We start from the raw sequence: 17,271 nt of genomic DNA on the forward strand, positions 1-17,271 counted from the left end.
CACTATAAAGGCTGTATAGGCCCCTTGGGGAGCACCTCTTTCTATGGCTGTTCTGGCTTTTGTGCCTGATTCTGTATATTAATGGTGCATGTAGGCACTAACCTTAATCAGGAATAATGTTTCTTTGCATTGAAATGACTAAAAAAGAACCCTGGCGGTTGTCACGCAGATGAAAAGAGAAAAATCCAGGCACTCACCATTAGAAGCGCAAACCCGCAGGACCCAGAGGCAGTGGGTGAGGTGCAGGTGGTGGCCCAGGTTTCTTTTTGCCAAGCTCAGTATTATATCAGTTGCTTCTGCCTTCTGCACTTTCAGCCCAAACTTCCTATCTGTGAAAAGCAAAGAAGAATCAAACTATTACAACGACAAAGTCTCTGCAGCAGTGCTGATTGATAAACATATTTGCACCAAATTTTATAACTCAAGATCTCATTACAAAGGCATTCAAATGTATCAAAGCGTTAGATCAGCATTATTCTCACAGAAAACAGGAAAACATGGGATTTATCTAGAGTCACCACATAAAAATCATAGAATTATGGAATGGTTTGGGTTGGAAGGGGCCATTAAAGGTCATCTAGTCCAACCCCCCTGCAATGAGCAGGGACATCTTCCACTAGATCAGATTGCTTAGAGCCCCGTCCAATCTGACCTTAAATGTTTCCAGGGATGGGGCATCTACAGCCTCTCTGAGCAACCTGTTCCAGTGTTTCACCACCCTCATCATAAAAAATGTTGTCCTTATATCTAGTCTGAATCTACCCTCTTTTAGTTTAAAACCATTACTCCTTGTCCTATTGCAACAGGCTCTACTAAAAAATCTGTCTCTGTCTTTCTTATAAGTCTCCTTTAAGTATTCAAAGGCCATAATCAGGTCTCCCAGGAGCCGCCTTGTCTCCAGGCTAAACAATTCCAGCTCTCTCAGCCTTTCCTCATAGGACAGGCGTTCCATTCCTCTGATCATTTTTGTGGCCCTCCTCTGGACCTGCTCCAACAGGTATGGACCTGTCTTTCCTGTACTGAGGCCCCAGAGCTGGCCGCAGTGCTCCAGGCGGGGTCTCACCAGAGAGGAGTAGAGGGGCAGAATCACCTCCCTCAACCTGCTGGCCACGCTTCATTTGATGCAGCCCAGGATACAGTTGGCTTTCTGGGCTGTAAGCATACATTGCCAGCTCATATCCAGCTTTTCATCCACCAGTGCCCCCAAGTCCTTCTCAGCAGGGCTGCTCTCAATCCCTTCATCCCCCAGCCTGTACTGATACCAGAGGTTGCCCCAACTCAGGTGCAGGACCTTGCACAACATCATGAAGTTCACACGGTTCCACTTTTCAAGCTTGTCCAGGTCCCTCTGAGTGGCATCCCGTCCCTCAGGCGTGTCAACTGCATCGCTCAGCTTGGTGTCACCTGCAAACTTTTTGAGGGTGTACTCGATCCCGCTGTCTATGACATTGATGAAGATATTAAACAGTACTGGTCCCAATACGGACCCCTGAGGGACACCACTTGTCACTGATCTCCATACAGACATTGAGCCATTGACCACTACCCTCTGGATGTGACCATCCAGACAATTCCTTATCCACCAAATAGTCCATCCATCAAATACTTATCTCTCCAATTTAGAGAGAAAGATGTTGTGGGGGACTGTGTCAAAGGCCTTCCAGAAGTCCAGAGAGATGTCATCCATAGCTCTGCCCTTGTCCTCTGATCATAGAAGGCCACTAGGTTGGTCAGGCAAGGCTTGCCCTTGGTGAAGCCATGCTGGCTGTCTCAAATCACCTCCCTGTCTTCCATGTCCCTTAACATAGCTTCTAGGAAGATCTGTTCCATGATCTCTCCAGGCACAGAGGTGAGGCTAACAGGTCGGTAGTTCCCAGAATCCTCCTTTCTACCCTTTTAACAATGGGTGCAATGTTTCCCTTTTCCAGTCCTCAGGGACTTCACCTGACTGCATGCCTTTTTAAATATCATGGGGAGTGGCTTGGCAACTACATCAGCCAACTCCCTCAGGATTCTGGGGTGCATCTTGTCAGGTCCCATAGACTTATGTATGTTCAAGTTCCTCAGGTGGTCTTGAACCTGATCTTGTCTTACAGTGGGAGGGGCTTTGCTCCCCCAGTCCCTGCCTTGAGGTCCGTCCACTTGAGAGGTGTAGGAAGAGAGGTAGCCAGTGAAGACTGAGGCAAAAATGTTGTTGAGTACCTCAGCCTTCTGCTCGTCCGTGGTTACCAGTTTGCCAGTCATGTTCATCGGGAGCGTACGCTTTCTTTGACCTTCCTTTTCTGGCTGGCATACCTACAGAAGCCCTTATTATTCTTTGCTTCCCTTGCCAAGTTCAGCTCCATCTGTGCCTTGGCCTTCCTGACCCCATCCCTACACAACTGGGCAATGTCCCTATACTCTTCCCAGGATACCTGTCCCTGCTTCCACTGCCTGTGCATTTTCTTCTTGCTCTTTAGTTTGACCAGCAGCTCTTGACTCAGCCATGCCAGTCTCTTGCCTTCTGTGCTGGTTTTGGCTGGGATAGCGTTAATTTTCTTTACTGTAGCTAGTATGGGGCTATGTTTTGGATTTGTGGTGAAAACAGTGTTGATAATACAGAGATGTTTTTGTTATTGCTGAACAGTGCTTACACAGAGTCAAGGCCTTTTCTGCTTCTCACATCACCCCACCAGTGAGTAGGCTGGGGGTGCACAAGAAGTTGGGAGAGGACACAGCAGGACAGCTGACCCCAACTGACCAAAGGGCTATTCCATACCATATGATGTCATGCTCAGCATATAAAGCTGGGGGGGAAGAAGAAGAAAGGAGGGGATGTTTGGAGTTATGGCATTTGCTTTCCCAAGTAACCATTACACGTGATGGAGCCCTGCTTTCCTGGAGATGGCTGAACACCTGCCTGCCGATGGGAAGTAGAGAATGAATTCCTTGTTTTGCTTTGCTTGAATGAATGGCTTTTGCTTATTAAACTGTCTTTATCTCAACCCATGAGTTTTCTCATTTTTACTGTTCTCATTTCCCCCATCCCACCAGCGGGGAGTGAGTGAGTGGCTGTGTGGTGCTTAGTTGCCAGTTGGGGTTAAACCACAACACTTCCTTTCCTGATTTCTTACACATGGGGATCAAGAGCTCTTGCGCTCTATGGAAAGCATCCTTAAAGAACTGCCAGGTCTGTTCTGCTCCTTTGTCCCTGAGGGTGTTTTTACAAGGGATCCTATTGACTAACTCCTTGAACAGCTGGAATTTTGCTTTCCTAAAATTCAGGGTCCTGACTTTACTCTTTGCCTGTCCAATATCCCTCAGGACTGAGAAATCCAGTAGTGCATGATCACTGCAGCCCAGGCTGCCTCCAATCTTGACATCTCTGATTAGCTCACTTGCATTGGTGACCAACAGGTCCAGTAACACATCCCCTCTGGTAGGGCTGTCTATTACCTGGCTTAAGAAGTTATCCCCAATGCAGTCCAGGAGTCTCCTGGATCGCCTACAGCTCACCATGCTACTTTTCCAGCAGATGTCAAGGTGGTTGAAGTCCCCCAGCAGGATGAGAGCCTGCGAGCATGATGCCTTCTGTAGCTGGAGTAAGAAGGCTTCACCAATAGGTTCCCTTTGATCGGGCATCCTGTAGTAAACACCAACCACAAGGTTCCCTTTGTTGCCTTGGTCTCTAATTCTTACCCATAAGCTTTCAACCTGCTTGTGGTTATTCTTCAGAGACAGCTCTTCACAATCTATTAAATTCTTGACATAGAGGGCAACCCCTCCGCCCCTCCTTCCTCGCTTGTCCTTTCTGAACAGCTTGTAGCCATCAATAGCCACACTCCAGTCATGGGATTCATCCCACCAAGTTTCAGTAAAGGCAACTAGGTTGTAGTTTTCTAGCAGCACGGTGGCTTCCAGCTCTTCCTGTTTGTTGCCCATGCTGTGTACTTTGGGGTAGAGGCACTTCAGCTGGGCTGTCAGATGTGTCACCTTTTTAGAGGAACACCCCTTAATTCCTTTGAGGTATTTCACTGGTGTTTCCCTGTTGGCTCCTATTACCGCAGGAGCCCCTTGCTCCTCTGTGTAAGACTTCAAGTGTGCCCCAGTGTACCCAGCACATCTCAGAGCAACAGGCTGAGGGTCCTCACTAGCATTGCGTCCCTCTTACCTGGGTGTGTCATCTTACATCTTGTCACAGGCTAGCCTGATATTATCCCCCTCCCCTTTCAAGTCTAGTTTAAAGCTCTGTCAATCAGCCCCAGTAGTTCATGAGCAAAGACCATCTTCCCATTTTGAGAAAGATGAATCCCATCCAACACCAGCAGGCCTGGTGCTGTATAGACCATCTCATTATCAAAAAACCTGAAATTCTGGCAGTGACACCAACCATGGAGCCATGTATTAATAGGCTGGGTCCGTCTGTTTCTTCCAATATTGCTGCCCGCAACTCGAAGGACAGAGGAAAAAATTACCTGTGCCCTGAATTCCCTCAGCAATTCCCAAGGCCCTGAAGCCTCTTTTGATTGTCCTTGGACTACATTTTGTGGTGTCATCGCCACCCACATGGAATAGCAATAATGTGTAGTAGTCTGAGGGCCACACCAGGCTAGGAAGTTTCCTAGTGATGTCTGTAACCTGGCCACCAGGGAGGCAGCAGACTTCCCTAAGAGGAGGGTCTGTCTGGCATATTTGACCCTCTGATCCCCTCAGAAGAGAGTCACCTACAACGATAACCCGTCTTTTCTTCTTCGTAGAGGTGGTCATGATACGGGGGGTAGGCTTTTCTGACTCTGGCAACCCCTCTGGTGTAGATGGACCATCATCCACATCATCCGTTGACTGACCTTCCACATCCAGAGCCTCATACCTGTTGTACAGAGGCACCTGGGAAGGCGAGGTAGGGAAGGAGGGGGTTTGCCTGCCACCCTGAGCGTAGACTTGCCTCTATTCACTCCTTTCCTTTAAGCTACTGCCTTCTGCCTGTTGGGTGGAGGATACAGGATACCCCTGATGTTGTGTTTTTTCTGGTGGATGCTTCTGGTTCTTTCTCAGTGAGGGCAGAGCATGGTTCCATAAGTCTACCTCTCTTGCAAGAGCTGCCGGCTCCTGACAGGTTTCTCCACTGCCCTGGTGTTTTCCTGCCTCAGGAATCCCCCCTGTATGCCAAGATCTGCCACTCCACTGCAGATTGGGCTGACAAAGAGAAGGCATATTTTAAGGTTTTGCTTAGTTTAAGGGAAAACAAAATAAAATTTCTGCTGTGGAGGCTTTCAGCCACAAGGCCAACCCAAGGCAGAACGTGGATGAAACCTGTGTAAGAAGCAGCTCTACGCATGCGTACGCCCTCCCTGCCTTGTTGCAGGATCGCTACCTGCCCAAACCACAGACAAGTGGAACACCCCAAAACTAAACTCACAGCTGTCTATCAGGCACATCCCAGGGCTGATTATTGCTGGGGCTGTCCGTTAACTTTGGGCCCCCCACCCAAGAGGTCCCCCACTGCTCAGTAGTACCTCGTTGGCCGACCCTGGCCAGCAGACGAAGCAGGGGCAGGAGGGTGCTGTAGTCAAGCGGCTCGGTCTGGGCAGCAGTGGTGAGAGCCTGCAGTAGTGCCTCACTGCCCCCTTTGCTGATCATGTAGTGAATTCTCCGGCCGGTCCCTGGGGAAAAGAGTAGAGACTCTGCTCAGAACATCCCTTTCCTGAGCCACAGCTATCACAAACTCTCACCCCGCCTGGAGCAAACAAAGCTCCCATGGCCTTTCAATGGTGTTTTATTGCTGTAAACTCAAGGGCATTTGCAGAATTGACCATGGACCTCAGGTGCTCCTGGCCTAGAGACATGGCTAATGGCTGCATAGTGAAACTACACGCTCTGCTGCCTCTTGCTCTTTACAAACCCACATCCTGCAGTTTGTCATTGTGCATTGAAATGCAGCAGAGAGGAATAAGCAGAGACACCAACAGGTTTCAAAGAAGCAGAAGGCTCAGTGATCTTTTCTTAGATATTGGAAATTAAACAAGCAAAGGACTAAAGCTGCAATGGGCTTCTGCCAAATGAAAAGGAATCCTAGGGAGGCTTTGGAGACAGCTTTCAAACAAATCTAGGTCTCCAAAGAAACCACATGCTAATCCTCTGAGCCCTACTGTGTCAACAAACATTGATCCATGGGTGACTTGGGCAGAGACTTCAGGCTCCGTGGCTGGAGGAAGCCGCACGTTCAGCTCCTGGAGGGGAGACAGTACCTCCTATCCTCCATGTAGGCAATCTTTCCATCTATCTGAGGAACAGCACTGCAGGGCTTCAAAAGAGAGGCCCAGCTAGATGGGTGATGTCTGCGGTGGGGCTGCAAGGAGTGGGGAACGCGGGAGGCTCCAGCACTTGCTGACGAAGCTCCTGCAGCCTAGCAGATCGGTTGGGTTGAGAATTGTTTAGCAAATGACATTTTTGAGATGGAGCAGGAAGGAAAATAAACTGAATTATTTTTTCAGTTCCTTTGCCAATTCACTTATTTTTTCACGTGGCTTGGGCACATACAGCAACGTGCTTTCCCTGCAACCCCGAGGTGGGGATGCCTTTTGGGGAGATGCTGAACTCTCTCCATTAGAGAGTCCCTGTGTTCTGGGAAGTCAGGCTCCTCTCCCTGTCTCACAGCCTCTCTCCCCAATGGCACTGGTGAACATTTCCAGTAGTTGACTGCCAGGGTTTATGAAATACTTTGAAAATCACAGGCATCTTTTAAACTAAAAAAAATTGAGACTTTCTCTGGGTCTTTTTTTTTTTTCCTTTAACTTACTGAAAAAGCTCAGTTTTCCAAACACAGGACTAAGGACTGCTGATCCATAAATACAAGTTGTGTTTTCTTCACCTTGCAAACACCTGGCCAAGTTTATGCAGGTATGAATTCCATGACCTATTTGAGGACCCCCTTTCTGCCCCTAGCCCACAGGCATTGTCCCAGAGCTTTGCTTCCTTACCCAGAGAGAGCAAGTCAGTGAGGACACTGAGAATATTCAGGATGACATCTTTGTCACAGGAGCTCTGAAACAGAAACACACCAAGTTTAGGGATCAGTTCAGAGCAGTGAACGTCAGTTGCAGTGCATCATGCGGTGCAGAGGCATTGAGATCCTTGTTTGGATACTGAGTACTTTTTTTGCCATCTGTCCAGTGACTATGTGGAACCATATTGATAACACATTTTAAAAGCCTCTGACAGACATACTGATCACGCTACACAATGTTTAGTACACACTAGCATTTCTGCAGAATTTACATCTAAATTCTAAATTACATCTCTCTTTTTTGGTTTAGTGTGGCTACCTCAAAGCTGAGGAAATTTTGTATCACACAGAAATGTTAAATGTCTGCATCCATGACAGCATCCCTTATGACTGGCAGTTGAAGAAGAATATCTTTAAATTATATTAATCTTATTTACAAGAAAATTCCCCAGTCTTTGCAGCTTTGCAGCTACAGGCACATGGAAGCCCTGAATTTGGGGAGCAGAAAGATGCCTTAAGCTTATTTTTAATCAAGACCAAGTAAGCACCATACCTTGACATCACACATTCTGCGTTAGATTCACTTTAAATTTTGCACTAGAGGAAATAAGATATACTGTGCTTGAGGAGAAGGAAACACATGATATCTACCATCCATCTGTGTGATACACTAGACCCCTTCTTTAATCTTCCTCCAACCAGATTTCACTGCTGAGACTGAAGAATTAATCACCAGTCTGTATTGCTGTACAAGGGATTTGGGTTAAGTTCTAGATCTCTTAATTTCCACACAGATACAATACAACACAATACAAATTTCCAATGTAAATCAAAACTTGCATTTGTGTAGCCTCGATCCTGAAGAACCTCAGGATCACATAAATTACAATGGAATCACTTTATCTCCCATTAAGTTATTACAATAGGTTAATATCTTAAAAATATATGGCTCCTATATTTCTGAATGTTGAAGTGCTTCAGAACCTGAACCTACTAGTATGTATTCTGGATATATGGGATCATTTTATCAGCTAAATTGATTCAACCATTCTCTAGCATACTTAACATTATGCAACTGAACACTTAAGACAAGGAATTGAGAAGTAACACCTAGCAGAAAGAAACTTTAGAAAGAATATTAGGGAAATCTAATTCAGATCTGTAATAATGACTATTAATGCATTATTTTTTTTCCAATAGATCCCTGCTAAAGTGACAGCACAAGCTGACATGGTGTTGAGGACCGCGTAGCTAATTAGGGAGCTGCGTATCATACCTCCTCCTCCTTTGTTATAGTTGGGAAGGGTAAGAGAGACATAGGAATGAAGCAGGAAAATGGTCATAGGTGAGTGAGACATAGGAACGAAGCAGGAAAACGGTCAAACTTCACAGTCAGAGCAGGTGACTGTCAGCCTGGAGAATCTGGTTTCCACCTCTGTTGCAGAACTCCCATAGGATGCTCAGCAGCTCCCTTCAACAAAACGTCCTTCTGCATTGGCAAATTATATGTGCCATCTTCTGCATGCAATACCTACATTAGTGCTGATGTTTCCTAACTTCTGTACGCTTAACATGACGTATTCTTAGATTTTTTTTTTTTTAATCATAATTATTAACAAAAACAAACTCCGAATCTCTGAAAAGCAGAATTCCCATCATACTGGTTTTGGTCAATTACCAGTCCTACCAAACTTTAACTGCTCAATACACATTTCATGCTGGCATAAGTGAGCAACAGGGACAAGAGTATCAGCAGGGGAGTGAGACAAAAGAACAAGAGGTGGTCAGGGGAAGGGGAAGGAAGAAAGAGGAGTCAGGCGAGGATGAGAGATTGGAGCAAACAGGCAGAGAATCACTTCTGAAACAGGGCACTCAGGGGAGGAGGGTCTGTGAGCACTGCTGTCTTTCTAAAGACTCACCTTACTTTTGTTGTTAGCTAAAATCCACAGGAAAAGTGAATATCTCATCCCCATCTCAGAGCTGGCCCGTGCCCAGAGCGAGAGCCTGCTGTTTCTATTCATTACTACATTAACTCAACAAGCAGAGATCTCTGCACTGAACATAAAAGTTCAGGCCTTTTATGAACTGTGTTGAAATCAAAAGGCTTGCTATGATAGGATTACTGCTTCTTTCAGAGCCAAGACAAACAGAATATGTGGCTTTAATGAAATCCAGTAACTCTCGGTTCACCAAGTATTGCTACCCTCATCTTAGAGAAGGGGTCCAAATTCATGTTACTGGCTCAAGGGACCAAACAGAGAGGAAAGTCTGCAGCAGGGTCAGAGCAGTTCTGAATACTGTTACTTCTAGGTAACACGTATAGTTTTAGTCATATGTTAATCTTGCTAATTCATGTCTTTGTTCATTAGTCCACAGTCCTGAGCTGTCTCAAGTCTCCCAGAGCAAACAAAGAGCAGAGCTCTCTTCCCAAGAGTTTCTTGGCATTTTTTAGCATAGGCACTTAATAGTCAGGGGCAGGCTGTCAGGAGTGATGAGTATCCACCAAATTTACTGCCTCCAGGAAGAGTTACTGTTCTCAGCACCTTTTTAAATATCAGGGTTGCCTAAATCAGACTGTCCTCTGGTTTTGTCTTGCTGCCTCTCAGTATCCCTTTCCTCTGTAGGTGGATGGATTACACATTAAGGTTTCAGTAATGAAGTCTCCATTGATTTATGCTCCTATTACACTGGGTTGTTTATTTTAACTGATTGGATTGTGGGTTTCCTAAGCCATTAACACAAATAGTGATGACATAAGATATCCTCCGACTTTCCATGCGCTTTACCCAGGGACTCAGGCGAACAAAGAACTTGAGGGGACATGAAAGATCAACCTTTAAAATGTGCAAATTAGAGCTGGGCGATATTGCCAAATATTTTACCTGAATATTTACTCTTGATATTTTAACACCAAAACTCTGACTTTGTTGGTGCCCCATTGTTCCCCTTCCTCCAGCACACAAGTGAGGGAATTGGATGACTTGTGTGTTTGCTGAAACAGTGGATAAAACCCTAGTCCCATTACAAATTCTAACATATTTCCCACTAACTTTAGTGGCACCACTGAATAATACAGAATACTGCAGAAGAACACAGCTCCAATTTATAATAGCAAGACAACGCAGAAAAAACAACCCTAACCTCGCTGTTGTGTTGCAATATGGCAACTTGCCTGTTGAAAAGAAACAGCTCAGATTTTGACTAATTAGCTTGAGATTTTCAAAGTCATCAAAGATATTTGGACATTGAAATCTATTAGAATCAGTTGTTTAAATTAATACTCATACCAAACTGTGTGTGGATGAATTGCCACCAAATTCATTCATAAAAAATATTCAGTAAATCTTTTTGAACAGTAAGTACAAATGAGAAAATCACAACTTGTGCCTGATCTAAAAAAGATGAATAGAGTAATTTCTTTAATGCAAATTACTTACCCAGCTCTGGTTAAAATAAACACATTAGTTATTTTTATTGAAAGATATGTTTGACAGTTCAAGAACACACCATAAGCAAAGAGAGGAGAGAAGTAAAATTCCTCTTGCTAAATATTTCCATTCCTGCCAGCACTTACGAATGTTAGATACAACATCTATACGTGCACAGACTAATGAAGATACATCCATGGTATATGGGTGGAACAAGAGCAGGGAAAAGTTCCCAGAGGCTCAAGTTAGATTACAAAATCACCAACCTCCTGCAGGATTTCACTAAAAGGATTTAAAGTTAGAGCCAAATTGTTACCTATTAACAACAGCCTATAGCTGCCTTTCACGGCTTGCAGTGGGACAAAGGCTAAAGTAGCAAAAAACATCACTTAAAATATCAATCATGGCTGTACCTTTTGGCCGGAGCCCCTCATCTTAGCCTTACTTCCACAAAGCCTGCTGTCTTTCTCACCCAACCGTGAGTATCACAGGGCTGAGTTCAGATGCATTTAATCAGCTCCCAGCTGATAGTTCCTCTCTGAGCTTTTTCTGGGAATTAATCCCTGAAACACTGGGGCTTTGGTTAGCTTGGCTGAAGCTCCTCATAGATAAACAGCAGGAGGATGGAGAAAGCCAGGAATAAAAAAATACCCCAGCGCATAGTCATTGATACATTACAGGCAGCAAGTGATTAGTTAGTGACATTGGGTTTGGAGGACAACAGCTTGATCCCAAGATCCTTCTGACTGGCAGCTCAGGTTATTTTGCTGACCCACGATTAAGCAGGGAAGGAGTTCCTGTCTCCTTATTCTGCTCCTGGGAACACGCCAAGACAAGCTGTTATTTACTCAAGACAAGATTATAAAATTGCAACTAAGCCACAATAACAGGTAATCTTGTTTCATCAGGGAAGTCCCCTGGGATGTTTTCCACAAGATTTGAAGACCCAACAGAGGTGAGATTTTTCCTGTCCCACCTGAAGGACATCAGCTATCAGTGCGGTTCCCCTTTTACTGCTGGCTTAAAACAAAGACTTCCCATAAACTGAGTTTCTTGTGTAGCTCTTAGGCTTTCATGTCTTTTGCCCAAAGGCAAGTATTTCTCCAAATGAGACATGCAAACTTCTGAGAGTGTTTGCGGTGAGTCTAAGCATTAATGCTGAAAAAGGAGGATGCCCAGAAAGAAATCAAACAACATTAATTTGTGCAGCGTGATATTTACTAATAAATATTTTATTTGGGGAAAGAAATACAAAGCAGTTACTCCACTCACAAAAATCATAAATGCAAAACTAAAGAAGTCACTCCTGCAAGACAATGCATAACATTATTTCTACCAATACTCCTATTAATTTAATTGTTCAGTATAGTCTCACAAAGCTGTTTGACTGCTTAGGGGCAAAAAAACCAAAACACCACCATCCTGTTTTTAAAGAAAAGCTGCACTGGGCTAACAAACTTCCAGACCTGTTTTTTGTTTGGTTGGTTGGTTTTTTTAAGAGAGACCGAGGAATAGGGTGTCCAGTTCCAAGGTTTGTGTGTTTGTTTGTTTGTTTGTTTGTTTGTTTGTTTTTAAATAGCCTGTATCTAAATAAGGAAGCAGGATTTCACATGTTCAAAATACATCCTTCTTTCTTCTCTTACCCTTAATAAATTTGCTGACACAAATAGCAGCAGTCAGAAGCCTAACTGTCTGCGTAATGAGACTTGCATCTGCAAGTAAGATTTCTCACTCTGCACTCAAAGCCTATTGAAGAGAAACCCTGGTGCAAAATTAATACAAGCTAAAATCAAGACTAGGTTAGGGGCCAAGCAGCATTAGTCCTCACTCTCTCCTGAGACCTCTAAAAACTATCGCGCTGCTAATAACTCTATTAATGCTTAAATCAGAGACTCCTCTCCCGACATTCTGCCGCCAGCAAGGTAGAGGTGCATGCCAGACCCAACTGCTGGGCACAGCCGCTCACCGCTGGCATTATGGATTTGCCAGCTGGATATCTTCTTCCCACAGCTGATTATCCAGCCTTACAATAACTGTGAAGCCAGGTTTGGTGCCTTACGTTCTGTGCCTTGTCAGAGTAAATTGCTTTTTCTAATTTAAGTGGAGCTAAAAATTCACACTTAAATAAGAGAGCGAAATACCCCGGAGAGTTTCTCTTCTGTGTGCTCCCATCCTCAGCCTCAATATTCAGCCAGCTAACCGTGATTTCTTCTTGTTGGAAGGTTATTATCTACAATATTGGATACATGGAGGTTTAGAAAGAAAATAAAATCATTATTTCTGAGGGGAAAAAAGGGTTCAGGGATCTCTGAAATATCACTAGGCAACCTCAGAATAAAGGAGTATTCAAATTAAAGTGATTACAGCCTGAATTTTACTGTTACTGAAGCACTTTGTTACAATACTACCATCATCCAGCTTTAAAAGGATCCCAAGAAGTTACAGTCCTGTTGCCCCTGCTCCCAAAACACCCATCCAAATGTCCTCAGCACCACCACAGATGTCGCCATCCTCTGTCGTAAACAGTAAGTGCATTTCTTTGGCCTAATCTGGATTTCCTCTGCTGAGGAGTCAGATGGGCCTGAGCAAGCCAGGAAACTCAAAGGAGACATGGAAGGGAAAGGGGCTATTTAAAGACTCAGAGAGGAGGACCTTGCTGCTCGGGTAGTGTCCTAAGTGACCTCTTTAATCCTGCAAGAAAGGCGTTCACAGCTGTGTGGGATCACGTAGCCCTCAAACTGTACACAGGGCAGCCAAGGGGCCTCCCAGAACAAGACACGTGGTCCAACAAGTTCTCGCTCCTGTTCCCCACCCTCCGAGCCGAGTCCCTCTCACTGGCTCCTGCACACCCCTGTGAGGCATGGCTAGCACCCCATTTACCCAAGCACCAGCCATTTTCATTCCTGCTGATGCTTAGCACCAAGCCAAGCTCTATGGATCAGCCCAAAGCAACAGCTGTGGATTTTATACCAGGGAATATAGCAAATACTCATGAAAAACGGTCCCTCTCTCTGACCTGCTGCAATCAGATGGGTGGCTTTTTTCATGGCCTGCAGTGACCTGAGGGTATCTTTTTTTCTCATCCTTGTTTGCACTTGGGTGTGGTAACATGCAACATTTTTTTCAATAACACACCAGATCACTGCTGAGTGTAATGATTACATACCCTTCACAATGGATGGCAGCTCGTCCAGGCGTCTGGGCAGAAGTAGTGCCTCAAAGCCACCTTCTAACATGCTATTGTACAGGGCTTTGCTCCTATTCATTGAGCTTCAGGGCTGCTTCTCGAAGGATATGTGCTACACTTTGTGGGACTGAACTGCTTGAAGGCAGAGATGGGCAAATTTCAAACTTATATCTGAATGTCTTCAAAACACTGAAGGTGTTGAGATGTAACAGCTTGGCCTGAGCTGATCTCTAGCCAAAATAACTTGGTGAATAACATGGTGGAAATCATCTGTGCCAAGGAATCTTACTATATTTAATGCAATAAATTGCACTAGCATAACACCTTTCATCACAGGATCACAAATTTCTTCACAAATGTTAATTAACACCTGCCCCACTGCATCCCTCATCAAGAAGATCAGATTCATTGTCCTTTATTTTCCTGGTGGGAAATATCACCCTGTGGTGGGAAAATGACTTAGTCAATACCTAAGAGGATTGGTGGCAGAGCCCAGATAGCTATTCTAATAAAATCAAGCAGAAACACAGTCTGCACAGAAGTATTATAGCTCTCAATCACACACTTACTTCCATTTACTTGTGGTGGGTTCAAACATTTCCTTCCCTGAGATCAGTCTTCTCCTCCCAACTTCCCAGGAGTAAGTGCAGCAGGAAAGACCTATCCCCTGCAAGGAATCCTAATGCCAGACTGGGAGAAGGGCTACTCACCACCAGTGGGTCCTATCCCTATTTACAAAGTGATTCATCCCTGTGCCCAAGGACGAGAGAGGTGCTACATTTAATTCATCCATACAGGAATTAAGAAGCATATAGACCGTGACCTAACCCTTTTCCAAATGATATTTTAGCTGCTGTGTCACAAAGACTCCAAGGTGTTTTGCGTAACTTCAGAAAAAGGTTGTTCATCATGTCTGTGCCATACCATTAGTGTGTCACACTAATAAAATGTATTCACATCCCGATATCTGCAGGAATTATGCCCTGATAGACTGCAATATCTTGGATACTGTTGGCAAAGTAGATTGCTTTTTCTTTCTTTCTTTCTTTTTTCATGCCAAAGTTCTCTATGTTCTCAAAGAAAAGATTGTCCTTGTGCAGAAGTTCCTCCTGATACAAAGTTCCTTTGTGTCACTTGCTCCTCTCACTAATGCATCTCTAATAGAGCAATTACTTTATTATGCAGACCTGGTGGTAAAACACATTATTATATAACCTTAAAATGCTTCTGTCAAATTGGAAGTGTTAAAAGAATGAGGAAACTTTGAGATAAATCAAAACACGTGATATTCTGCAAAAGGCTTTTAGAATTTCCTTTGAATATTTCTAATGTTCTTTCTGTAATTTCTACTGCAGATAAATTCTCTCAGGTTTCATCTCTTATTTCACAATAAATTACCTATGACACCTAAAGATTTTGACTGGATTTAATGTTATACCATTCACTTTTTTCCTCTTTTTAATCTATTTTTATTTTAATGCCAAAATTATCCTAGCATATGTCTTTCACACTCTCTTAATAAGTTTCTATAAGACATTAACCATTCTTGCACAATGATCTCTATATACATGTTAGCACCTACTGTTTATTGCTGTTTCTTGGATTTATTCCTATATTTTATATTACTTTAGCTGTTACTGAACTATTTTAAAATATTAATGTTGCATTCAAATGCCACTCTGTTACAGCAACCTAACAAAACTGCCACGCAAACTTAATAGGGAGGGATATGTTTTTTTCCATTCAGCTGTAATTTTGTTTTCCACTACTAATGACGAAAGAGCAGCATGAAACATGCTACTATCCTTCTTTGTGAGATTTTATGGGTGTCAGTCAAGAGAACACCCTGTCTTTCAAGGAAAAATCACATTTGGGAATTAACAAAGTTTTTTTCAAGCAATAGCATTTCTCAAAGTACAAGTGAATCTGGAAAGTCCTTGGAAAATTTTCAGAGGTACTTGCTTTTTAATAAAACCACAGATTTTGAATACTATAGCAAACGTGAGTATGTGCATGTGGAAATAAATAGCCACAATGAAGATGCTGTTATCCTAGCATTCTCTGTGATGTTCCTGCTTGGGCTAGGCACGACAAAGCCACAGAAGTCCCTATGTCTACTCTCAGTCTGCCCTGGCACTTGCCTAGGATAATGCTGTGTTCAGTCTGGGCTTCTCTGTACGCCGGTGCTAACACTCCCATTTGCTACACATTAGTCTGACATCAACTTGTACAGGCTGAAGGAAAGGATCACTATAAGGTACATTCTGATTTAGAAAAACACCAGTCCTTTCTCTTGCCAAGACAAGTGTCCTTATGCGTCAATCTACCCCACTTTCAAAAGTGCTTTCTGGAACAGCAATGAAAATGCCTTTAATCAATCAACACTTAATAATGGTGATTGAGGTATGGGTAGTAGAGACAAACCGCTAATAACTATTATTAGTCACAGCTTATTTTCTTAAGAGATAGAGCCTGAAAGTGAAAATGATGAACCTATTTTTCCCATCCAGTCTAAGTGAAAAATCAAACCACAAACGAAACTCGGCATCCATAATGAATAGCAAACTCTGTTTCGAAATTCTAATGATTCAAAGTATTATTACTAGTAATGTAAAGCAGAACATCTGTCTAGCTGCATTGCTGAGACCCATCTGTCTAGATTTAAACAGCAATCTCTTAAAAGCAAAGCCCTCAGTTCTCTGAAAAGGCTGCCAAGTTTTTAAAAGGTATGACAGGGGTATGTCATTTTCCATCCAGAAGGTAACAAAGCTTTTTATTATCTTTAGTCTACACCCTGTGCAAGACACCAAGCAGCAGCAAGCCAATGCCATCATGTTAAAGACATGTTTGGGGCTTTATTCAGCCCTTGTTACTTCAGTTCTGTAGCTCAGAAGCACTTGCAAACTAAGCATTGGTCAGTCAAGCTAAAAGCCATTTTATTAACTCAGTGAATGAGCCCACTGCTGAGTTTGTGCTCCAGGAAAACATGACAGGAGTTAAATTTAAAAATACGAGCTCACTGTCCTCTCAGAGGCTCCTGAGCTGAGATCCAGGCAAATGTAGATCAGGGACATTACAAAGTGAGAGATGAATGAGAGCTCTTACTCCTACTGGTGCCTTTCTCTGTGTAGCAAGACTGTGGTGCTTCTGTAGCGGAGCAAACTTCCACACTTGCTGTGCCCGCGGGTGTCTGAGGGGCAGCATTGACTCAGCACATCCTGACCCAGGAGGCAAGGAGCACGGTGTCCCCTGATGTGCCATCCTCTACACGCTGTTTAACTTCACTCTACTGAGATCCTCTGTGGACTTCACCGAACCAAACTCCATGGGCTGTCTCTCCTGAGACACTCTCACATGAGAACAGGCTGAACATGTGATGTCATACAACTCTTGTGAAAAGAGGGGACCTTTGGCAGGAGCGACATATTCCCCTGCTGCTGGCACAGCAATGAGGAGGGACCTCTGATCTCTCCATAGACCCACATGTGTCTCACTGAGATCTGAACAAATGCAGTCTGGATCTCATGGTGGGCTGATCTCTGAAAGAAGGGTGAATTCTTCAGCAAATACTCAGAGATTTGGTTTATGTCTGTCTACCTCCGATGCCTGCATCTATTGTGAGCATGAAGACACCACCAAAAAGTAGTTGTTGTGTCCTATTTTATTTAAGC

General features: G+C 43.9%; 1 protein-coding gene across 1 annotated transcript in view; it reads right to left on the bottom strand.

Moving 5' to 3' along the window:
- AGBL1 (AGBL carboxypeptidase 1) overlaps positions 1–17,271 on the bottom strand; it is a gene marked incomplete at both ends in the record, with an annotated part of 295,031 nt that overhangs the window by 267,913 nt on the left and 9,847 nt on the right. The window contains 3 exons of the mRNA XM_082321219.1: positions 198–329; positions 5,496–5,642; positions 6,960–7,023. Of these exons, the coding sequence (XP_082177345.1) occupies positions 198–329; positions 5,496–5,642; positions 6,960–7,023 (343 nt within the window). The remainder of the gene's footprint in view (positions 1–197; positions 330–5,495; positions 5,643–6,959; positions 7,024–17,271) is intronic.

This window comes from Platalea leucorodia (genome assembly GCF_965183815.1).
Source record: "Platalea leucorodia genome assembly, chromosome: 9".
Classification (NCBI taxonomy): domain Eukaryota; kingdom Metazoa; phylum Chordata; class Aves; order Pelecaniformes; family Threskiornithidae; genus Platalea; species Platalea leucorodia.